The 25,290-nt window shown below is 37.8% G+C and overlaps 1 protein-coding gene across 18 annotated transcripts in view; it reads left to right on the plus strand.

The window, feature by feature from the left end:
• POLA1 (DNA polymerase alpha 1, catalytic subunit) overlaps window positions 1-25,290 on the plus strand; it is a 286,388-nt gene that overhangs the window by 110,812 nt on the left and 150,286 nt on the right. For all 18 annotated transcript variants that reach the window (XM_070606249.1, XM_070606248.1, XM_070606253.1 and 15 more), the window contains 6 exons: window positions 440-472; window positions 1,232-1,324; window positions 2,549-2,754; window positions 4,568-4,700; window positions 11,133-11,264; window positions 17,095-17,269. In XM_070606249.1, coding sequence (XP_070462350.1) covers window positions 440-472; window positions 1,232-1,324; window positions 2,549-2,754; window positions 4,568-4,700; window positions 11,133-11,264; window positions 17,095-17,269 — 772 coding nt within the window. The remainder of the gene's footprint in view (window positions 1-439; window positions 473-1,231; window positions 1,325-2,548; window positions 2,755-4,567; window positions 4,701-11,132; window positions 11,265-17,094; window positions 17,270-25,290) is intronic.

Genomic DNA, 25,290 nt, shown 5'->3' on the forward strand with positions numbered 1-25,290 from the left:
ATATATTTTCCTGCTTTTTAAGATCCTGAATACCATGAGTAAGAATTGCCAGATTTGAAATGCTCTGTCAAGCTTTTCTTTAGTCATGCAGTTATCTTTAAATATTAGTAATGAGAATAGTTACCTTTTTGCCATGTTATAAAGGGATATTTTTATTATGCATGTTTATTGAAGATAGATCTTACATAGATCTGCTTAGTTAGATCTTATATAGATCTTTATGGTAAATCTGCTTACATGTCTCTGGCTAAGAATCAGCACAGAGGCAAACTTATTTTTAGATTATGTTGATGTTATTTTGAGAATTGTATTTAGAAAGCCATCAAGAGCTTTAAAAATATATGGAAATGACAGATCTTTGGGTTACCTATCTCTGTGCTTATATTTATGTTTTTGTAATTATGTAATGCATTAATCTGGACTTTTTTGTTTCATTTAGATTTTGATGCATACAAAAGAGATGGTACAGAAGGTAATGCTGAGCATTTTCATCATATAATGACTCTTAGATATCATACCTGGTGATGTTTTTGTATTCAAGGAAAATTGTAACCCAAACAGACTGGAAATGGCTTCTTAGGATGCCTAGTTTACGTTTATAATCCCTCCTAATGGATTATAGCTTTTTTATTTTAGTAACACTGATATGATCTAGCCACTGCTTGAAGCCTATATGTGAGTGTTTCAAGCAAATTAGTAACAGTGCTAATTAGCGTTTACTTCCAGGCCTTTATACTGTATGTGCTCTAGTGTTGTTTGTTATGATTGATTTTTTTGGCACTCTTCATATTCTACTAAATACTGTTTGAAACTGTTAAGAATTTAATATGGATTTGTGCCCCTGAATTTTCAAAACCCATTATGTTTCTGCTTCATAAATTGCCATGACCGCTAAGCTTGTGGTACACTGGGTAAATATGACCGCCGTCTCCTCCTTTATATTATTCAGTTCCACATTTTGTTTCAGTTGAAACCAGACACTTCCCCTGCCACTCCACTCTCTGTTTTAAGAAAATTAGGGAGATTTTCTTAATGTGGCAGTGCTTGCCTTTCTGGTTAATTGGGGCTTAATCTTTGTACATTCCTGACAATATGGATAAGAACAAACATAAGCTTTTGAGAAATCAGTGGAACCTATAATTTCTGAGGTATGGAAAATCTTGAGTTTCATTGTGTATAGTGGTCACTGTCTTTTTGTTTTTAATTTTTTATAATTTTTGCTTTTCATTAGATGAATCTTGAAGTAATTTATGGAGATACAGATTCAATTATGATAAACACCAATAGCACCAATCTGGAAGAAGTATTTAAATTGGGAAACAAGGTGAGATAATTTGATGAAATTATTTGTTTTCTGTACTTTTGTGAATTTTGTTTTCAACCTGAAACTTCATAAATTCATGTATATGTACATGTGTGTGCTTCTGAAAATAATGAACTTAGTACCTTCAATTCTTCATCCTCTTGTATATTTTTCAACCTCTACTCCAGTTGTTTGTTTTTAGGGCAAAATTTCAAAGGAAATGTTTTTTTCTTACATGATATATGTGTTTTACCTTTGAAAACAGTCTTAAGTGTGGTAAGTTTAAGATGTGATCACATTAATACTTATCACATTGTCATTCGTAAGGAGAAATGTGTCTCTAGTAGTATTCAGCTGCATTTATACACTGATAGATATGGATAAATACATATATACTAATATATACATACATCTATAATTGTCACGGGAGTACTTAAAATCTATTTGGAAAGTCAAGAGGACGTTTAAAAATAATCATTTGTAGCCTCCTAATTGCAGTTCATAATTAGCAAGAGTTTCTTGAGCACTTGCTATGTTAAGATATTGTCCCAGTATACGAAAACTAAGATGTCATCTTACAAGCTAACAACTTCCTGCCTTTCCCCCATGAAATGTGTGAAATTTGAACTATAGTCTTCACTTGAGAGCAAGTCTGGCATATTGTACTCATATTGGAGCTTGCCAAGCCGTGTATTTTCCCTAGAGGCAATGGTCTGTGCCTTGACTCTATCAATAAGGAGCAGGTAATTCTTCATTTATTTGTTCAGCATATAGGTATTTGCTTATATTCAAGGTGGTATGGGAGGTACAGGGAGATCTTAGACATTATTTCAATAGTCAAAGTTTTACTTATTTCTGGCCATATATCTACTTGTTCGACTATCTGATCTCTAATTCAGTAGTTTGAAAGTAAGTATATATGCATTTAGTTTTAGATTCAAAAAAGACTATTTCATAATTTTCATAAATTTCCTGGGGCTGACCCTGCCAATTCTGTTCTTTGGTTGAGTGGGATGATATGTTTGTATTATTGTCTCTTTGTTTATTTTTTTTGTCCCTGTACTTTTTCAATGTTTTTGCATCGTACTCAACATGATATTGTGTTCCGTTTAACCTGAGTAAATGCATTCTAATCTTGTGTGACTTCAAGTGCTGTTTAGATTAACTCTTGGGAATTTGTAGCACATTCATCTTCTCCCTGTTAGATGTTTGAGAAGCTAATATTAATGGTTGAAATTTTCACAGGTAAAAAGTGAAGTGAATAGGTTGTACAAACTGTTGGAAATAGACATCGATGGTGTTTTCAAGTCTTTGTTACTGCTGAAGAAAAAGAAATATGCTGCTCTGGTTGTTGAGCCAACGTCGGATGGGAATTACTTCACCAAACAGGAACTGAAAGGGTTAGATATAGTTAGAAGAGATTGGTGTGATCTTGCTAAAGACACTGGAAAGTAAGTTCAGCTTTCATTTTTGCTTTTGTTGTTTTTCTTTAAAAAATTCAAGCATTAATGATGTGGAGAACACCTGTGATTCTGCCAAGCACAAGGACACTGCTTTTTTGTTTTGTATTATTGCATATTAACAATTTTTACTCATTTGGAGTGGAATTTTACAGATAGATTAAAACGTTGAAAAAGCCAAACTTTCTCAGTAAGAGATGCTTGCTGTAAGGTACATCCTATGAGTTTTAACTCATGGTGAGGGTAAACCTTCATATTTTAGATCCTTACAGAGGTGGTTTCATTGATGCTGGCTAATTTTTCTTTTATTTTGTTTTAATGTTCTTATTAGAAAGTGTCTTGTGTTATGCTTCTGAATCTTCCTAGATCCTCTTTAGGAACATAATTGTTAAGGTGTCCCCGTGTTGTGGCTTAAAATGTTCTGGGATTCAAAGTGGACTGTGGAGTTAGACTTTGTTTCCCCCCATATCATTTGTGTGTAAAGATTCTTACTAATGTCAAGTTGGTTTAAGAGCTAGTTCTCAAATACCATAGGTACCTCAGAAATAACAAATGTCATGACTGACCCCCCCCCCCCAGCTTTCCATCCAAGACTGAAGATTGTGATAATAAGAACTGGGGTTTTTTTAAGGTCACATTAATTTATAAAGCATTCATTTAAAAAAAAATAAATCGTTAGGTATTTTATGTACCATCTTTCCAGATAGTCCTCCTTTGTAAACCTGACCAATTCTGAAAATAGAGTTTTTTCCTTAAAGCAAAATTTTAAATTAATTTTAAAATTACCAAATATCAGCATTTTTTACTTGTTTTCCAGTCCTCCTCTTGCTTTCAAGTTGGGAGATTGAGCAATTGTTGCTTCTGCAAGACTGCTCTTGATTAGGCAAAGTTGATCATCTGAGTATAGGTCACTGTTAGCCTTTTATGAAATGTAGTTTGAAATGCTTCATTGCCCCCAAACGTACCCGAAGATGAAACTACTTTGTATAGACTGTCGATTAGAGTGTTCTCTTCAGCTTTGTGTTTTCTAAGAAAAGATGCATCATAATAGAAGTAAATTTCTCTGAGTTAGAAATGTATTAGTAATTAAAGCTATACAAATGTTTTTGTCAGGGTTCTTTTTCTGACAAATTATAATGCAGCTGTCAAACCCTCGCTCTGCATTTTCTCAGAAATGGATAAAGTATTGGCTTCCTTATTCCTTTTCTTTTTCTTTTTTTCCTTTTTTTTGGGTCTGGTAGAATAACATGAATTTTTTGAGGGATAGCATAAGGTTGGAGAATGCAGAGCAATATAATGAAGCTGAAGAAAGAAAAGTTTGAAATCTTCAGTTTCTAAGAAATTTGCATAAATAACTTTATATTTCTGCTTACCTAGCTAGTGATCATCTCAGGCGGAGATGATATCTTGATGATATCAGAGACAATATCTTGGTGCTTTATGAGGAAAATGAAATATTTGTCTTCTAATATTTTGAATTTATAGGTAGAATATAAGAACTTGTGAATTTTATAATTGCATAAACGTATATAGAACCCGTACCTTTCCCTGTCTGCATTTTGTATGAAGCATTAGTTGCCGCATTAAAAAAATGGTCTGTATGTTTAAAGGCAAACCGTTGGTAAACCTTTGGTAGAGTTAATGTTGAAAAACAAATAGTAATGGCATTTTGGACATTAACCCTCATGTTAGCTTTTAGTACAGCTCTTGTCCACATGTTAATCTAATGGCATTTATCTTCCTTTTTTCTCCTTTATTAATAAAGTATGATATTTAAAAAATCAATCCCTCTCTCTTTTTGCAGCTTTGTCATTGGCCAGATTCTTTCTGATCAAAGCCGGGACACTATAGTGGAAAACATTCAGAAGAGGTTAATAGAAATTGGAGAAAATGTGCTAAATGGCAGTGTCCCAGTGAGCCAGTTTGAAATTAACAAGGTAAATGTACCATTTATTGCTGAGCCCAGCTGCTGCCATGTGTTTTTCTCCTCCTTCAGATAGTTGAAGAACCACCTTATCCTTGCAATTGAAATAAATTCTAGCTGGTGATGAAAGCTGTTTAACAACTATCTCACAGACTGAACATTAGCATACCACTCCTCTTCCAGCCACTGGTACTGCCATGTCTGCCTCAGGGGCCTTCTCTCTCCATTCCTTACTTTAATTCCTGGAAGCCTTGCCAGAGCTTCTATGGAGTGATGTAGTTGATGTTTCAGGGACTAGAGAGTATTACCTTCTTCACAGTCTTCCTAAGTTATAGTTGTTTGAGGGGCAGGCCTGTAAGCTTTGGGGGGGGTGGGGGGGCGGTGAGTGAGTGAGTGTGTGTGTGTTTGTGTAACTTCGCAGAAGGTGATCCGTAGAGATACTGTAAAAGGCTTTTCTGGATGTAGTTATTTGGAATTAAGATGATGATAGCACTTTCTGTATATTCAAAGCACTTGTGCTCTTTAAAAAGAAACTATATGTTACACTTTATGGATAGTCTTAGGTGTTAAAGTAGGGAATATTTTTTCTTACCTAATTTGAAAAATAAAATCTTGGTTTCCAAAGTGCTGTGTAATACAACATGTAAGTTTACAGGGTTTTTTTCCCATTTCAAAAGAGTACCCTTACATATTCAGAAGCTCATTTCTCAAATACCATTTTACCCTTTTTGTGATAAATAGATTTCGTTGTCAAACCTCATATGAAAAAGAATTTTAATGAAAAAGAATTTAATGATGACATTAAATGGAAGTTTTAGAATTAAAATTCATTCATAATACCCCATGCTAGTGTAATGCTTGTCACTTTTGTACATTTCCTTACTCTTGAAAACATTTTTACATTGAAGCAATTACAATATATATCATTTTGAAATCTATTTTCAATTAACATAAACAGATTTTTCCACATTTTATATTACTTTAAAAATCGTGTTAATCTTATGTTTTGCTGATACATCTTTATTTAAAATTTTTGGTTATTTAAATTATTTTTGCTGTCGTAAATAACTGTATTGAATATGTTAGTTCATTTATCTTTTTGCTTTTGGATGAATTACTTTCTTAGTTTGGGTTCCTTGAAGTGAAATGTTTGAGTCAAAAGATATCTGTATGGTTCTTGCCAAATTGCTTTGCTAAAGGATGATACCAGTTGAAAATAACAGAATGTGTGTGCCAATTTCACCACAGATTTGCTTGTATTGGTGATATTTAAATAAAATATTGCTACCATAATGGATATGAAATGATACTTTGCTGGTAGATTTAATTTGCATTTCTTGGATTCCTAGAGAGAATGAATATTTTCTATGCATATCCTTACAATTTGTATTTATTCTTTGTTTCCGACACCTTGACAATGATGTCTTTAATGTCACAAAAGAAGACATTCATTTATAGATGAAAAGTACAAAAAAATTAGAAACAAATAGTATAAGAGGACATGCATCTTGGCACTAACTCTTCACTTTAAGTGATGCAGTGTATACTTATTGGCGTGGAGTCATTTGTGACATTTAGAAAGTGGTTTCCAGGGCCACCCTGGTGGCGTAGTGGTTAAGTTTGGGTGCTTTGCTTTGGTAGCCCGGGGTTCGCAGGTTTGGATCCTGGGCGCAGACCTAGCACCCTTGTCAAGCCATGCTGTGGCAGCATCCCACATAAAATGGAGGAAGATTGGCACGGATGTTAGCCCAGTGACAATCTTCCTCAAGCAAAAAGAGGAAGATTGGGAACAGATGTTACCTCAGGGCAGTCTTCCTCACAAAGAAAAAAGAAAGTGGTTTCCTTTCAGATTTTGTTTTCTCTCTTTCTCAAAAATTTACATGACTTCAGTCTTCCTGTGATCAATTTTTGCATGATCCTGCAGATTGTATCCCTGACACTGTCTACCTTCTTAGAAATCTGGGCCCTCTATTGCAAGGGATTCCGTCTGGAAGGCTAAGCCCCAATATGACTGCATTATTGGCAAAATAACACTGAGCACATGTCCTGTAGGATAGTGGGCCCAACCGTCATCTTCTCCTATGAATGACGACACAATATTACTAGTGTGCAAAGAAACCTAGAGTCATAGAAATACTGGCAATCTGTGATTTCTGGTGAACAGACTACAGTCTTGTTATTTTTAAGGTTTTTTATTGAAATTTTTAAACTTATACAGAAGTGGAGAGAATACTATCGTGAATCCCTATGCATCCATCACTCAGCTTCAATCATTATCAACTTATAGTGACATATTAGTATTATTAATAACAATAATAGTTAATACTTAGTGTGGTGGGGCTGTGCATATATTTTTCTGTAGCAGAACTGACACTGTGATTTACTGTCTTTATATTCTCCATTTCACTTGGCATAGTAGCTGGCAAATAATAGTTGTTCAATGAGCATTAAAATAATTCGTTTGCATGTTTAATCATCCGTTCATCAAACATGGAGTACCTCTTATGTGTATACTCTGGGATGTAAAGTTTAATAAGCAAAGCATGGTTCATATTTGCAAGATACTAATAGTCTATCAAAGATATTTACTATCTCATATTCTTATACTTTCTTTATAAAGAAGAATTTCTGCAGTGTTGATGTAAGTACAGTAAATTTTGATGAAAGGACTATCTATATCATAGTTGTTCCTATGTCTGTTTACAGTAAGCTGTTTATATGTCATAGGTGATATATCCAGATTAACATTTGTCTGTATACTTATACTTTTTAAAACTTGTGGGCAATTCAGTTTTTACATTTTATTGCTTTCAAAAGAGAGTGGAATGGAAGAGTCTGTGTATGTGACTGGTTGTGGATGGTCTTACAACAAGGGGTGTGTGTGTGTGTATGTGTGTGTGAGTGTGAGATGCTGGTAGGGCTTGAAAATAGGAGGTTAGCCTAGGGTGGAGGTGTGAAGTGGTGAGATTTACCTTTCTGGAGATTTTAGCCCTTGTTGCCAAAAGCAACTGAAAAACACCATGTGTGATTTTCTGAACTGCTGCAATCTTGGCTTAAATATATTTCATAAAGTAGCACAAAATACTTCAAAGCTGATTTTTATAGCCCTGGCTAACTTGAGCCTAAACCACCAGGAAGCATTTTTTTTTTAAATCAAGCTTTCTCAAACTAGCTTATAAAATCCCCAAATAGCCCCAATCTAATAATTGGAAAGTATGTCAGATGAAATTCAGAATTTCTTAACATTGCACCAAAGAATAGTCAATTGAAGAAGATAACGATTTTCTTAAGTAGAGTTATATTGATTAAGATTTCTATACGGCATTACCCATCCAAGTCAATCAAGACTTTGAATAATGCAGCTTTGAGGAGATTCACTACTTGGAGCGTTTCCTAGGTGCTCTCGTACGCTGAGTGTATGATCTGGAAAGTGTACATGGCATGGGCATGTGCAGCCGTGTTTGAGTACCTGCTTTAGTCTATTACAGCAGTTCTCACATTTCCTAGTCTCGGGCCACCTTCACACTCTTAAAATAATTGAGGGTTCCAAGAGCTTTCGTTTATGCAGTTTATGTTGATATTCACTGTGTTAGAAATTAAAACTGAAAATTTTTTTTTCCGAGGAAGATTAGCCATGAGCTAACATCTGTCAATCCTCCTCTTTTTTTCTGAGGAAGACTGGCCCTGGGATAACATCCATGCCCATCTTCCTCTACTTTATATGTGGGACGCCTACCACAGCATGGCTTGCCATGTGGTGCCATGTCCGCACCCGGGCTCTGAACCAGCAAACCCTGGGCCGCTGAAGTGGAACGTGTGCACATAATTGCTGTGCCACTGGGCCGTCTCCTGAAAAATTTTAAAAAGCATTTATTAGTTTATTTAAAATAGCAATAAGCCCATCATGTGATTCCAAAAATAACATTTTTCCGTGAAAAATAACTGTATTTCAAAACGAATTATCAGAGGAGTGGCATCAGTTTACAATTTTGCAAATCTCTTTAATGTCTAGTTTACTAGAAGACATCTGGATTCTCATATCTGCTTGTGTGTCCAGTCTATTGTGATGTGTGGTTTTGTTTGAAGTATGGGAATAAAATCCAGTTTCACACCAATATGTAGTTGGAAAAAGAAGTATTTTAGTAATGCTTTTAGATAATTGTGCCTATTCTCCTTTGGTTATACACCAAAACTCTTTAAGTGGTATTTTTTGAAAGGTTATTTGTAATGTGGAATCTGAAACCATGCCAATGACCTTGTCGTGCTCTTTTACATTAACTTCTATTGGTCTGTGTTGTACTTTGAATGGATATTTTATGCATGCATAATATTATGCATTGATTGTTGATTAAATGTTGGCTCCCCGAGTTGTGCAGATCTGCCAAATATTGATGTAGTTATTATACAGTATCAAAAACCACATTTTAAAATATTCCTACTTATATCATCAGAAAAGTCTTTAAGTATTGGGAAGCTGTCAAGCTCACAGAGGTGGAAACAAGTTTTCCAAAATTCTAATTTGCACTTGAAAGCTTGAATTTTATCATAGAAAATAGATACTGTCAGTTGTTTTCCTTGAAGTGTCAGCCTCATTTGGTTCTTTTTAAAGAAATTGTCTGCCAGATACCCAAGTTAGAATAACTTGGTACCCAAGTTAGAATAACTGTAGTTGGCTGTCATTCTTTCAAGTAAAAATTGTGTTCTATGGAAAAGGCAGCTAGTTTAGCTTGCAACTCAAACAGTTGCACAAGTGCTTTTCCTCAAGCAACCTTTGTTCTTCAGTGTGCAGTAGAAGTGCCCTGTGCATACTTCTTCTTTTGTCGCACAAAATAGTAGCCTTATACTCAAGGGTCAAGAGCTTAAAAAAATTAATTTTTACTGCTTCATTGAGGACATTCTTAAGTGAAACTGGCTTTTTTGTTTTCTAACTGTGAGTGTGTGGTGGTGAATAATACAATAACTCTTAGTACAGTTTGGTGCTGTGGCCCTGATTCTTGTTTATAAGGCATCAGCACCTTCACCGACCATTCTTCTGCCTCACCCGTGCAAATATAGTCATGCGTCACTTAACAACGGGGATACTTCTGAGAAATGCGTTGTTAGGTGATTCCGTCATTGTGCAAACATCATGGAATGTACTTACACAAACCTAGATGGCATAGCCTACTACACACCCCAGCTATATGCTACTAATTTTGTGTGCCCACCGTCATATATGTGGTCCATTGTTGACCGAAACGTCCTTATGTGGAGCAGGAGTACAGCATTGTTAGGAAAATAGTTTTAATCTCATGACCTCCTAAAAGGGTGTCAGGAACCCCCAGGGGCCTGGAGATCACACTTTGAGAGCAGGTGATCTAGTCACACAGCACCTTGTTCCCTGTTCTTCCTCTTGTCTTTTGAAATCCACCCCTTACAGAGCTGGATATCCCATTCCTTCCCTTTGTGCATATTGAGTTTCAGTCCAATAGACTGTATTTTTTTCTCACTTCTTGCTTTTAACTTCTGCTTTTTTCTCTTCCCGGAATGTTCTTGTCCCCTGTCACCTTTTCTTAAAATCTTGTTTTTTCTTCACGTGTCGGCTTAAGTTTTTTTCTTCCATGATTTATGCTCTGAGATGAAAGTGGTCTTTGCCTCTCTAAACTCTCTCCATAACACTGTTCACATCTCTCTTATGGCATATGTAGCTTATTTTAGAGATTTTTTTTTATGGAATGGGGAGTCATCTACTAATAGCAGATGACTTAGGACCCAGTGACTGTCTTACTCATCTTACAGTACTTTACAGTGCTTGAACTTAGTGAATTATTGCAGAGTGAGTGAAATACTTTATTCTGCAAGCATTTGGTTGCTCCTGTACACCAAGCATTCTGAGCTCAGCGAACACAGCTGTGAGCAAGGCTGATGTGTTCCTGCTCTTGTGGGGCTTACTTTCTGTTACAAACTCACTCATTCTGTCTTTGTAGAGCTTAAGTTGACAGTGTGAGTACATCCAGTGATTTCTGGTGCCTTTGGGATTTATTTAGGCTAGAGAAGCCTTTGAGAAACAGATCATTAAGTCAGAGTAGCCGTTATCCATCAGTCCTAACTAATCAGTTAATTCAGTGAGAGATTTGCAAACATTAGGAGAAACTCTAAGGCTGCCTAGAAGACTGAATTTATAGTTTAATTATTTTTTATTCCAAGTATCATGTGCCATGGCCTGTAAACTTGTATTTCTTTTTTGTCAGGGTTGGATCTGGTTATGTTAGTTACTAAATGAAGGAGAGAGGAGCCTTGAGGATGGAATGTCTAAAGATTCTGTGGCAGGGTTTTTTACCTATAGCTTCTGTCATTTCTATGTTTATGTGACTGGTATGATTCTAACAAATATGTATTTAGTGTATATCTGTGTGAGAAGGATTTTAAAGTTTGGGGCTTTTTGTTCCCTCTTTTTCTCTTTTAGGCATTGACAAAAGATCCCCAGGATTACCCTGATAAAAAAAGCCTACCTCATGTACATGTTGCCCTATGGATAAATTCTCAAGGAGGCAGAAAGGTGAAAGCTGGAGATACTGTGTCATATGTCATCTGTCAGGTAAAACTACCGTAATTAGTAAGACTCTCATACCACTAAGAACCCATAGTAAAATCCAGATCACCACAGTGTCTTATTTCGTAGTCCTCCAAGTATTTGATGCTGTAAAGAGATGATTTAGTCTGGTTGGTTTTACAGCATTTTAAAAACATTAGTCGGGGGGTGGTGGGCGGCCAGGTGGCGCAGCGGTTAAGTGCGCACGTTCCGCTTTGACGGCCCGGGGTTCGCTGGTTCGGATCCTGGGTGCAGACGTGGCACCACCTGGCATGCCATGCATCCCATATATAAAGTAGAGGAAGATGGGCATGGATGTTAGCCCAGGACATCTTCCTCAGCAAAAGGAGGAGGATTGGCAGCAGTTAGCTCAGGGTTAATCTTCCTTAAAAAAAAAAAAAAAATCGGGTATGGCGTATTTTATTACAATTTTTGTAAAACATTTAAGACTAGTGTTTTGGTTCGCTGAAATTATTTTGGTGAGACAGGTGTATATAACAGTAGCTACTATTTCAACCCTAAATTAACATTGGTGAGAATGTATATGTTTGTTTATATGTCCAGCAGTAGTCCTTTATCATTCCTTTTGCAACAATTTCCATTATAAATACTGGCAGAATAAGAGAGTAAATGCATTTTTCCCTAGCTTATGTTCAAATAATTACTTGAAAAAGAATGAAATACATGATTATATGGAGAAAGGTAAGAGATCTTAAAAATGTACCTTATGAAGAAAACACAAATTGCCTAACCCATTTTTTTTTTTTTCAGTGGAGGGGGCCTAGAATCCAGCTTCTTGCTTTGTTCCTATTCCATGAGGCACCTCTAAGGAACCTCTAGGCCTTCTGGGACACAGTTTTAAACCACCAACCAGTTTCTTTTGAGAGTAGGGTACCTCTAATAGTTAGGGATGGGGAGAAAGGGTAGGACAGGAGAGCAGTTTTTTTCTTTGAAAGCAGTGAACTCCAATTGGAAAAAAAGGGCAGATTTCATCCCTTCTCCCTATAAAAAAAGAAAAAGCCAATCATGGCCTCTATCCAAATTCTTTAAAATTACTATGGTGTGGTCTGTTTACCAAAAGGCAGAATTCATCTGAATTAAGACTGTTTCTTTTTAATTAATTAATTATTGCATTGTGCTATTAGATAAAAAAAAAAAATTTACATAAGCCTTAAAACTTCATTGCCATATGATTGATCTTTGTCAAACTATAATCAATGTGTTTTTAAGTCATAGAGTCTTTTCAAAATTTAAAAGTCATCTGATCATATCTGCTCGGTACTGTAGATGATGTACATAACAAATGACTTAAGTACATGGACAGGAATCAGCACTTGACTCTGTCTCCCTCCTAGGGTTACCCTTGATTAAGAACTGTTACAGAAAGCCAATTCCTGCAGGAAAATATTTCCATAAATGTCTGACTCGCTCAAGCCCTTAATGTGCTTTGCATATTGCCTCTGACAAGTCTCATCTCAAAAAAACAATTTTCATATTATGCAAATAAAGATTTTGGTAAATAGGCTAGTTTTTTTTCTTGTACGTCTTTACATACGTGGAAAAGCTCTTAGATTGTTAATGACAGGAGCAGATGGCAGCATACAACTTTGAAAATCATATAGGCTCCATGAAATGGCATCGGATAATGGAATCCAGCCACAATTATGTTTTGGCCCAACCTAGAATGGAGATGTATGGTAGTACAGTCGATGTATTTAAAAGTCAAGCGTATTTTCCCTGATGTCTAAATATTAGGTCTTATGATTTCTTCTCAGGTCTTATTGATATAGAAAAGTTCAAAATGCTGATGCTAATGTCATACAATAAATTCAGTTTGGTATATTTTCTTCATTTTCCCCATCCACTGGTGCTGGGCCTTAACTTATTTGCTTATTAAAAGTACAGTTCTTGTTTTTTGTTTGTTTTCTTTTTTTGCTGAGGAAGATTCACCCTGAGCATCCATTGCCAGTCTCCCTCTATTTTTTAGTTTGTGGGCCGCCAGCACAGCATGAGTGCTAATAGAATGGTGTAGGTCCTCGCCTGGGAACTAAACCTGGGCCCTGAAGTGGAGCGCACTGAACCTAATCACTAGACCACCGGGCTGGCCCTTGTGTTTCTTTTTATTAATGTATTCTCACTGTATCCCAAGGAAAGCTGTAGGGCTTTATTTTCCCTTTGTTCCCTAGCAGTGGGACATGCCTACTTTCAGCATATTTGCCAGCCAAAGCTGCCTACCTCTTTTGCTTTTAAGCACTCAGGTTATTCTGTTTCATAACACAACCATATTTTTAGATATGTTTTTCAAAATGTGTGACGACACATTTTTAAGAGAACTGTTTACTGTTCTAAGCAAATGTACCCTCCAAGAATAACCTATTTCCTAAACAGATTCTGTTTTGTTTAAAATTTACATTAAGAAAATAGTACTCTACTGATAACTTATTTAGACTATCAATTCAGATGACTTCAGACAGTAATGTTTTTGGTGTCTAATTTATATTGTAGTTCATAGTCTTGTAAAACCTACGTGAATTATTTGAGGAGATCATAAATCAACTTCCACTTGTTGGTTAAGTTTTAAATCCTTAATTATTTAACTTGCATTGGACATAATTTCCATAAGGCATGCCCTTAACATAATTGTTTTAAGGGGCCCACTTGTTACCTTTTCAAAAATTGTTTTCCATTAGCTTCCTACTAAAGATGACTACATAGTTTTGAGTGAATTGACTGTACCTGGTTGTCTCTCTGAAGTATGTGCTTTGTGAGGTTCATGAATTATGACATGGGCACTTCAAGGAAGGCCAACATTGCTTCTTAATCTGTTTTTAAAGTGTATGCCTCATGTTATTGCGTATACCATGGAGTCTTTCTCAGGTTTGACAATTAGGTCTTTGAGGCATATATCTTATGTTATAGCCATATCTTATGTTTCCACTACAACACAGAAAAACCTGTCATCTTACCAATTCTTTTGAATTCAGTCATTTTTGTGTGGATATTTAAAATAAAAACTTTTTGAACTGAGAATATGCTTAACAATTTTCAACAGCTTTTTAAAAAAACATGCTTTACTATGAGAACATCTTCTAATGATATATTGGAAAGTAACTCAAGCGCCTGGTGGTCTAGTGGTTAAGATTCAGTGCTCACCACTGTAGCCCGGGTTCATTTCCCAGTGAGGAAACCACACCACCTGTCTGTTGGTTATCATACTCTGGTGGCTGCATGTTGCTGTGATGCTGAAAGCTATGCAACCAGTATTTTAAATACCAGCAGAGGCACCCATGGTGGACAGGTTTTAGCGGAGCTTCTAAACTAAGACAGACTAGGAAGAAGGACCTGGCCACTCACTTCCAAAAAAATTGACCATGAAAACCCTGTGAATAGCAGCAGAGCATTGTCTGATACAGTGCCAGAAGGTGAGAGGGTGGCACCAAAAGACGCGGCAGGGTTCTACTCTGCTGTGCACAGGGGCGCTAGGAGTTGGAATTGACTCAGTGTCACTGACAACAAAAATCATGTGCCTTGGGGGCCGGCCCCGTGACCGAGTGGTTAAGTTCGTGTGCTCTGCTGGGGCGGCCCAGAGTTTCGCTGGTTCGGATCCTGGGCGTGGACATGGCACTGCTCGTCAGGCCACGTTGAGGCAGCGTCCCACATGCCACAACTAGAAGGACCTGCAACTAAGATATACAACTATGTACTGGGGGGATTTGGGGAGATAAAGCAGGAAAAAAAAAAAAAAGATTGGCAACCGTTGTTAGCTCAGGTGCCAATCTTTAAAAAAAAAAAATCACGTGCCTTTTTTAAAAAAAATATTTACCCCTACAAATTTGATTTTTATTCACCATTAAAAATTATTAAACTCAACCTTGCTATAATCTTATAGACAGAACAGTTTTTTAAAAAATTACAATTCTGTAGGTCAGTCAGATTTCTTGTGTTTGTTAAAAGGCATTGTAGTACGTAAGGACACTGCCCAAGAATTTTTCACACTCTTGTCTTTGGCTGCCACCTTACTCTCATCTAACAGTTCAGACTTCTAAAAGGGCAACAATTAAAGTTGATTAATTCTGCCTTTTTTTTTTTTTTGAGGAAGATTAGCCCTGAGCTAACTACTGCCACTCCTCCTCTTTTTGCTGAGGAAGACTGGATGAGCTAATATCCATGCCCGTCTTCCTCCACTTTATACGTAGGACGTCTACCACAGCATGGCTTTTGCCAAGCGGTGCCATGTCCACACCCGGGATCCAAACTGGCGAACCCCAGGCCACCAAGAAGAGGAAGGTGCAAACTTAACCACTGTACCACCGGCCGGCCCCTCTGCCTAATTTCTTTTAGCTGTGTTGTGAACTTCTGAAAAATAATTATAAGCAAGCCTTTTAATCTGAGGTTTGCTTCCTTTCTAGGTATTTCATTATATTTCAGAACAGGTAGAACCTAATTGATAAATATCCCAGTTGTTTCCATCAGGAGTCTAGCCAGAGAAAGAGGCCTCTGCCTCCAGTCTCTGGTAAATAAAGGCAGTGGTATGGAAGGTTGCCTCTGCTTTGGGCTTGGGCACTGAGCTGAGAAGGGACTGATTATAGCAGGAAAGAAAGAAGAGGATTCACATTATAATCAGTTTTGCAGAGCAGCTGAGCACTGTGAATAGTTATAATTTACTAGTCTGAATATTAAATTCTGTTGTTGCAAATGAGAGGAAGAGTGGAGTGAGATGTTGGATGTTGGTCCAGTAGAATGATGACTTTTTGATTCACAGATGATGGTGACATCACCCACAGGGCAGTTATATGGGCCAATTATATAGAATTTCACATTTTTTATTTTTATAGAGTAAAGCGGAAGCCCTTGAAAAGAGGCTCTCTCGGGTTGGCCCAGTGGCGTAGTGGTTTAGTTTGCACACTCTGCTTCGGCAGCCCAGGGTTCGTGGGTTCAGATCCCTGGTGTGGACCTACACACCACTCATCAAGTCATGCTGTGTGTGGCATCCCACATACAAAAAAATAGAGGAAGATTGGCATAGACGTTAGCTCATGTTAGTTGGTTATCATACTGTGACAGTCTTCCTCAAGCAAAATGAGGAAGATTGGCAACAGACATTAGCTCAGGGCCAATCTTCCTCACCAAAAAGAAAAGCAAAGAGGGTCTCTGACCTGTCTTCCTTTTCCTTGAGGCAGAGCCAGGTAAACAGCACAAAATGACATGCCCTTCATTCCAGTGGCCAAATATTTTGCTTCTAGAGACTGCGGCTCCACCAAGATACTTCATTATTTTTACTCCTATCTATTATATCTTGTACATAAGTTACTGCTCTGTGGGTTTTATTCTCCTCTTTTCCCCTTGCTCATTTGCTTCTCAATAATACATATATCTCTCCTAGAAAATATTACCCCCAGGGTCTTTAAGATGATACTATAACTAGAATTCTTGCATGAAGGCATCACATTAATATAATAAAAGGACCACACATTTTTTCTCATCACTCCTAAAAGGCCTTTCTGCCTAGAGTAATTGTTAGCAAGTCTTCTCATTGTGTTTCTGTGATGTGGCAGGTGGAATTATTTAATCTAGTCATGCCATCTTGTTGGTTTCATGTTTCAACATAAAATAGAACAGAACACATGCTGGATTTACATTCTTGGACAGTGGGTGAGATGTTCTCCTTGATCTTCCTACTCTTAGATGCATATGACAAGTTCACCAATATGTTAAAAAGACTTCTTGGTGTTTGGAATTGGATACATAAAATTTGAGTTGTTGTCCCTCTTTTTGACCAAGCAAGTATGTATGATTGAGTTTCTCACCACTTTACCTGTACTGTGTTCTCTTATAGGATGGGTCAAACCTCACTGCGAGTCAGAGGGCCTATGCACCTGAGCAGTTGCAGAAACAGGACAATTTAACCATTGATACCCAGTACTACCTGGCCCAGCAGATCCATCCAGTCGTGGCTCGGATCTGTGAGCCAATAGATGGAATTGATGCTGTCCTTATTGCAACGTGGTTAGGTAAGTGTCCTGAGTTACATCGCTACTCACCTGGCAACAGCAGCACGTGCAGTCCTCCCTTGACTGTTGTGAGCCCTGTTTATAGGCATGGTGCTGTGTTGAGCACTTTATTTATAGTTGGACATTTACTTTTGTGATTGTTTGGTTAATGTCTGTCTCCCTTCATAGACTATGAACCCCACATCCTTGCCTCCTCTGTAACCACATGCCTGCTCCATAGTGGGCACCCGATCAGTCAGTGCTGAGGGAAGGTGAAAGAAAGGATGAAGAGAAGATTTTACGTGCCGTTGTGAGTCTCTGGGCTTACATTGTTATAGCTTTAATTAGTGAACTTCCGTTAATAAGGGGATTGATAGTATCTTGATTATTGATTGATCTTGTCTCTCTCTAAAAGTATTTCCATATAAAGTGAGAACACACAGCCTTTTTAATGTGAAAAAATTTTAGTATTTGATTCTCTGTGAGTGTCCTGCCTTCGCTTTAATTTAAACTTCTAAAACTGGACTCACTATTATCTGCTAGAAATTGGCTGATTGCTAATTTTTCAACTTCTCAGGAGGTGCCAGGCAACCCTGAAACCTCAATGTTTCTTTGACTTTTTGCTGTTTCGCCAGATTGTCATCTCTTGCTTAGAAATAGATTTCATTTCTAGACGACCAGCACGTTAAGTTACATTGCTTTAAGGTCTCTGCTCTCTATCCCATTGTACACAAAGATGAATGTTTTTAGAATACTGCCTAATAAAGTCCTTAGATGGCTCCTCGCTGTCTGTAAGTGAAGTCCAGATGCCACTGACATCTCATAGTCTATAACTTTGGCCGTTATAGACTAACTGTCTAACTCCAACCTGTATTTCTAGCTTTATTTCTTATTCAGTGTACGCAGGGTCCCCTAAACATGGCATTGCTTATTCTGTCCCTGCTTCATGGAAGATTCTCCCCCTCCTCTCATTGAAACATCTGGCTTAAGAACTTGGGCTTTGGCATCACAGGGAGCTGGGTTCAAATTCTGGTTCTGTTCACAAGCTCTGTGGCTTTGGCAAGCCTCTAAACCTTGGTCTAAGCCTTGGTTTCTGGAGTCATAAACTAGAGTTGCTCAGAGGGAGCAATATGATGATACACGTGCGATGCTCTGCACAGGCCTGGAGTAGAGGGAGTGCTCAGTGAGTGCTGTTAGTAGCACGTCCCACCCTCCTGCCAGCCTTCTGCATAAATATGTCCACACTCCTCCAGTCCATAAGATTTGCATGTAGTTAGTGCTCAGTGTGCTTCTGTGGACTGAGATTGGACGGATGATTTAGTAAGTCACATATTTTTCCATCCTGCCCCGTTGAATATGTTTCTAAACTCCTCCCCACCAGCCCCGTCTCTACTATCCCATCAGTGCCTGTTCTGGAAGTGGAAACTCATTTTTGACATTTGCCTAAGCAAAACATAATTAGGAAGATTAAATTCTGCTATCCAAGTCATCATATAATGTATTCTCGAAGTTGAGTTGTATTTGATGATGTTTATAAATCCTCAGCTGGGAAGAGGGAGTGTAAGTTCACAATATTTTTTAGTTTCCTTCTTTTTTCTCTCCTCTGCATTGTGTGCTTTCTCTTGGATACTGTAATGAGTGCTTTGCATATGTTATCTCATTTAATCCTTTCAACAACCTCATGAGAATATGTCGTATTTGCTCCATTTTAGAGAAGGAAGCTGAGGCTTAGAGAGGTAACTTTGTCTTGTCACATAGCTAGTAAGTGGCCAGCTGTGATTGGATTGGGACCCAGCTCTATGTGACTGGAAAGCTTGCACTTGTAACCACTGCCTCTTCTTAGCTCTGAGAGGCTATGGCAGATGTCCTCCACCTGGAGTGGGATGGCATGGATGTGAGGGCACAGGAGCTTCATCTTCTTCCTGCTCCTTCCTCTCCCCACTGTGAACCCTCCCCCTAGCCCATCCCCACTGAAAACCCCTGAGGAAGAGTATTTGTTTTTTAGAGTAGATCTCCCACTTTTTCCATTTGTACCATCAATAACCAGTCCCAAGGTTAACTGTTGCCCTTTGGTTTTGGATTTTCTGGTAGCCCAGAGCTGAGGAGGGGTAGATGGAACAAGCCGCCCCGTCTCATGAATGACATTTAACAGATAAATGCCAGAGCCTCGTATTTCAGCAGAAGAGCTGGCAAGCAAAGGGTGGTGGAACCTGCCAGGTGGAGAGCCTGATGCCCAGATCTTGAGTCAGATATCTCAAGACTGGTCATATCAAGAGGGGACCAGAGTGATTTTGTTGGTTCTGGGGTCATATTTAAGATCATGTTTTATGTAAATTAAACAGCGGATTTTGACTTGGTTAAAGACATACTTTATCGTAATTGTGGCTGCCTTGTGAATCCAGCCTTCGCCAGTTATTTTCAAAGCCAGTAGCCTAGTGGGTCCCATCTTCAGAGGGTTCATGTTATTACTGACCAATCTCAGTCTACAGAGGGTACTCTCTGTGCTTGTGCATGGTTCCACCATGTCCCCATATCACCTGGAAGCTCTTGGTGCCAGATAACCAATGAGAGCTACTGGAAGGGCCTCAGCCCTCAAGGAGCTGCTGCTGCTTCGCCTTTTTATCTTCTTTTTCTCATTTTTATCTTTTGCCACTTGACAGCAGTTTTTATACTTGCAGACGTGAAGTTGTTATCATTGTGCGGTCTACCTCCTCCCCTGCTTGTCCTCTTCTCTTACTGCAGCCCCTGCCATCACCAGCGGTGTCCACATATCTATCCACATTACTAATAAGTCTGGTAGCCTTTTATCTCTCCCTCTTTCCTCATAGGAGAGTCCACACTAATGAAGTGCAGGACAGCAAGTGCTAGTCACCATGAATAGCTGTAGAAAACGTTGAAGCTTGCCAGGCAGATGTGTGCAGGCATTTGCCCCCTGCCATATTCGAGAGCTGCATTTTGATCGGCATCTTGATCTGCATCCTTTATTTCTCCACCCCAAGTAAAAAACTAGGGTGGCTGTTCTTCATGAGGGGATTCGAGGCCCCTGTTATCAGTTCTCACTTAGCCTGTGGTTTTAGAGAGGAGGAGGGTGGAGCCCGGGAAGTGGTGGGAGAGTAAGGGGAGTGTTAGGGGGTGGGTGGTTTCTAAGAGGTGCAAGCCGTAGGCATAAAATGACTGTAATTTGTTTTTAAAATTCTAAATCTGTTTTCTTTATATAAAAAAACTGCAGTTAGTGAACTGACACTGTTAAATAAGTTGAAGTGTACAAATGTATACATAAAATATAAGCCTTCCAACTGCCTAATCACAGACATAAAATAATTCTCTTGCTTTTAATGTAGTTTTTATCTTTGATTAATGAAATGTATTACAGTGTTGAAACTTTAGTGAAGTTTGATACTTTGTCCTTTTAGTTAGTACAAAGAAATCAGGAATAATGGCATAATTTCATTTAGGAAAATTATTAAGTTCATGATTTTTTATTTTTAAGACTCTTGTGGAGAGCAACTATATTTTTCCAACTACCTTTTTCTTTTTCTATTGCTTTTATACTGCTTTCCTTGAAATGAAAGGCAAACATCAAGTGTTGGTTTTATCCTGTGGCTTCACTTTGGAAATTCTCTATTTCTCCACGTCAAGATACCTCCTGAAGTCTGTCTGGTGGCATGTTGCATGGCTGGGTGTTCTGTATGGGAAGGCCATTTTAGATAGAGGATAGTCTATTAAATGAGTGAATGAATAAGTCTGTTGAATTGAAAGAGAATAATTTGTTCTCTCTAATAACTAATGGTCCTCATTATCCCACAGTAAAATGTGTATCATTTTTCTGAAACCCATGCAAGATTATTGCTATTGGACTTAAATAAAGCAAAATTTTACTCTTTTTCCATCTGTGAATAGAAAAAAATACAGTATTACTCTTCTTATACAATAGCCCTATGGGAAACATGGCCACTAAAACTTGGAACTCTTAGCTTTTGTTCTCCAGACTGTAGGTTTTTTTCTCTCTTGTTCTAATGAAAGCTCTCTGTATTCTGTGGATGAAATATTCACAGTATGCTCCAACATCCAGATAGTCTTGTGTACCTCGCAAAACAGGCAATGATGAGAATAGTCTAAAGTTCATTCTTGAATTTTATCTTTTAATACATTTATATTTCATGCATAACAGTACTTAGAATTATATGATATCTTTCCTCCAATGAGCACTGATTTGTAAAATAGCTGTCAAGTGCATTTCTTCATGGTAAGTGATAAAATTTCAGGCATTTGGCTATCTGGGCAGTTTTCTCATTGATCCTGAGAAATTATTGATGTTTGGAGAACATGAGAATTTAAAATTTAATCTTTGAAAGTAGTGCTTACAACTAGACAAGACTCTTAACCCAGTGTGTTCCTTAGTTAAATTGGAAAGTAGAAATTCTCTTTTTAAAACATGGCCCATAGCACTCATGTTGCAGTAGGTAGTTGTTGTCAGTAGGCAGGGTCCAGTAACATCTTCTAAGAAGTAAATGCAACAGTGAGCCAAGCAATATTTGGAGGTGCCTTTGACAGGCCCCGGGAGGTATACCTACAAAAGATGGGGTGGGGGGTAAAGAACAGGCTGTTGGGAGTAGAATGATGCCACCAGCAGGTGCCTCAGGTGTTACCTTGTCAATCAAGACTTGCCTTTTCTCATGATTAAGCTCTTAGAAGAATGTACCTACATGACCATCATTTCCAAACCTTACATATTTTCTATAACATAATAGTAAAATTTAAAAAGTAAGATCACACCAAATGCAAAGTAGCATATTAAGTCTTGTCAGTCAATAAGAACCACCTCTTCTAGGATGGAGTGCCGTTCCAAGTATGTCATCAGATGACTCATGCTCCCAGCCTACTTTTGCATTCGTTGAACAGATTAATGTTGAAGACCCACTGTGCTCAGCATCATACTGGGCACTGTGAGGGACACGAAATTGAGTCAGCCATGGCTTCTTTACTCAAATTACAGGCCAGTCTGTTTAGTCAATGTCACTGTTGTGGGGAAGTCTAGTGGACAACACAGTACATGTCCTGAAAGAGGTAAGATAAAGGATTATTGGCATTCAAGAGAAGCAAAGACCATTTCCAGTTGGGGGCACCAAGGAAGAGTTACATAAAAGTGGAAGCACTTGAGGCATTGTGGGAATGCACTGTGGAGAGACCAGTGTGGACTTGGGAATGGTTGCCTGTCCTCACCTCTCAGTTCTTCCAGCCCGTTGATGAACGGCAGGGCTCCAACCTCCATGCGGTAACCCATGCCATCGCAGCCACTCCCTGAGGCACATTAGGGAATTCACAGAGAGTGTCTTGAAGGATATCAGTTGCACAGCTTTACGCCTCAGTCACTACAAGGCCAGCACATGATACTTGTTTCTATCTCACTAGCCCACAATGCTGAGGGCCCGCAGTGACACTGCTCACCTAACTCAAACAGACCTCTGAGAACTTGGAACTAAACCAGAGCATATTTAGAATAATTGCTTATAGTAGTAATTCCTAACTCTGATTTTGTAACACTTGAAGATTCCAAAGGAAGATGAGAATTTCTCAAATTATTTGTTAGATCAGTTTTTAAAAATTTTAACTTTATTGAGGAATAATTGGCAAATATAATTGTATATATTTAAAGTATACAATGTAGTGATATGGTGTACATATACATTATAGAATGAGTACCAGGATCGAGATAATTAACACATCCATCACCTCACATAGGTAATTTTTGTGTGTGTGTGTATGTGTGGTGGGAGTGCTTAAGGTCTACTCTCAGCAACTTGCAAGTTTACAATACTATATTATCTATTTTTTAAAAGATATATCATTTTAAAGATTTTTTACTTTTTCTTTTTTCTCTCCAAAGCCCCCCGGTACGTAGTTGTATATTCCTCATTGTGGGTCCTTCTAGTTGTGGCATGTGGGGTGCTGCCTCAGCGTGGTTTGATGAGCAGTGCCATGTCCGTGCCCAGGATTCAAACCAACGAAACACTGGGCCTCCTGCAGTGGAGCGCGTGAACTTAACCACTCGGCCACGGGGCCAGCCCAAAGATACATCATTTTAATTAAGTATATCAAAATGACACCAAGATTGTGTAGCCTATAGAAAAATGAGTAAGACATAATAAATGAAAAAAGCTGAATAGTGCATTGCACACAGATACTTGAACTGTATTAAATGTGTATGTTTGAACGAGATGGGAAAGAATGAAGGTGGTGAATTTTAAGTTCTTCCCTTGTTGAAAAAATATTAGTATTATTTTATTATTAAAAATAAGACAGTTTTTACAAAATCAGAAGGAAAAAACCAGTTAAACAATTACTAACTCCTAAAAAGATGAGTGTTTAGGGACCTGCAGCCTGGCTGTTTCCCCCTTCTATCTAGCAACATAGCTGGAGAAAGGAGGGCTTTGTTGTAAGAGAAGCAGTTGTTGGTCTGTTATTTTATTTGTGCTATTTTATTTTCCAAATATTTTTTCATCATAAAGTTACCATCTTTTCTCGGTCTAAAAATGGGAAAGAAGACACTTCTACAGTTTTTTCCTGCACAGAGGTACAGGTCTCATTAAGTTAAAATTCACATTCAGAGCTATCAACAAAGACGTTAAAAACAATCAAGTGAGGTCATGAGAGTCCTGCCCATCAGAATTTTCTTTTTCTGTCAAGATTTTGGGAGTTACCTTCTGCAGGACAATAAAAACTTGGAAGTTGATTTAACCCAAAGGCTTGGATATTATTTCTTTTAAAATAACTCAGAAATTTTCCGTTTATCTTATGGAAAGGTTTATTGTTGGTGTGAAAGGCAGTTTCACTTGTCTGCCACTTATATAGTGAGTTGTTTATCCTTAAATTGGATCTACAGGAGTTTTAAACTTTTATTATGGAAAATACTAAACATGTACAGTGGTAGAGATAATTGTATAAGAAGCCCCCGTGTGCTCATCACCCAGCTTCAGCATTCTGCAACTGTGGACAATCTTATTCTTCTTCTCCACCTCCTCCAATTATTTTGAAGTAAATCCTAGACATCGTATCATTTTATCTGTAAATAATTTCATTTTGTATTTCTAAAAGACAAGGATTACCACTTTTCGACATAACTAAATATTATCGTCACTAGGAAAACCCTCCACAATTCCTTCATTTCATCTAATATTCAATAAGTGTTGGTATTTCTCTGATCATACTATGAATGCACGTTTTAAAAAAGCTCCTTGTTTGATTTGAATTGGAATCCAGTCAGGGGCCATATGATACTTAATTGCTCTTTTTTTTGATCCTTCCAAATTATTTCTTAAAGAAACTGCAGTTTTTTTGTCTTATAGAATTTCCCTTATTCTGGAGTTTGCTGATTGCATCCTAGTGGTACCCTTGAATATCTTCCTCTGTCCCCTGTATTTCCTGTAAAGTGGTAGTTAGATCTAAAGACTTGCCCATATTTCAGTTCAATTTATTTTAGTTTTTGCTAATACTCCTTCCTAGGTGATGATGTGTACATCTGTGAGGAGTTACATAACGTCTGGTTGGAATCTAACAAATTCTGAAACAAACTCATAGGTATATCATAAGAGATATTTAGGATTCACTTTTTTCAATGTGAATTTTCTTGTATAACATACATACAGAAAAGTACATAAAACCTAACCGAACAGCTTGATGAATTTTCACAAAGTAAACACACACCAGTGTAGTCAGCACTGAGCTCAAGAAACAGTTACTATATCCCTAGAAGACCCCTCATGTCTCCTTCCAGAAACTACCCTCCACCCCCCTAACCCCCCCTCCGCCCCGAAAGTTACTACTGTGACTTCTAACGTCCTAGATGAGGTTTTCTTAATTTGGGATGTTACATGTAAGTTGTGTCTATACTCTTTGTGTCTGGCTACTTTCATTCGGTATGTTTGTGAGATTGGTCCATGTGGTTGTACTTCATTTCTGTGCAATATTTCATTGTATGAATATAGCACACTGTCTGTCTGTCTGCCTGTGGGTTTTTTGCACATTTGGGCAATTATGAAGAG

The sequence above is a fragment of the Equus przewalskii genome, chromosome X (assembly GCF_037783145.1).
Source record: "Equus przewalskii isolate Varuska chromosome X, EquPr2, whole genome shotgun sequence".
NCBI lineage: Eukaryota > Metazoa > Chordata > Mammalia > Perissodactyla > Equidae > Equus > Equus przewalskii.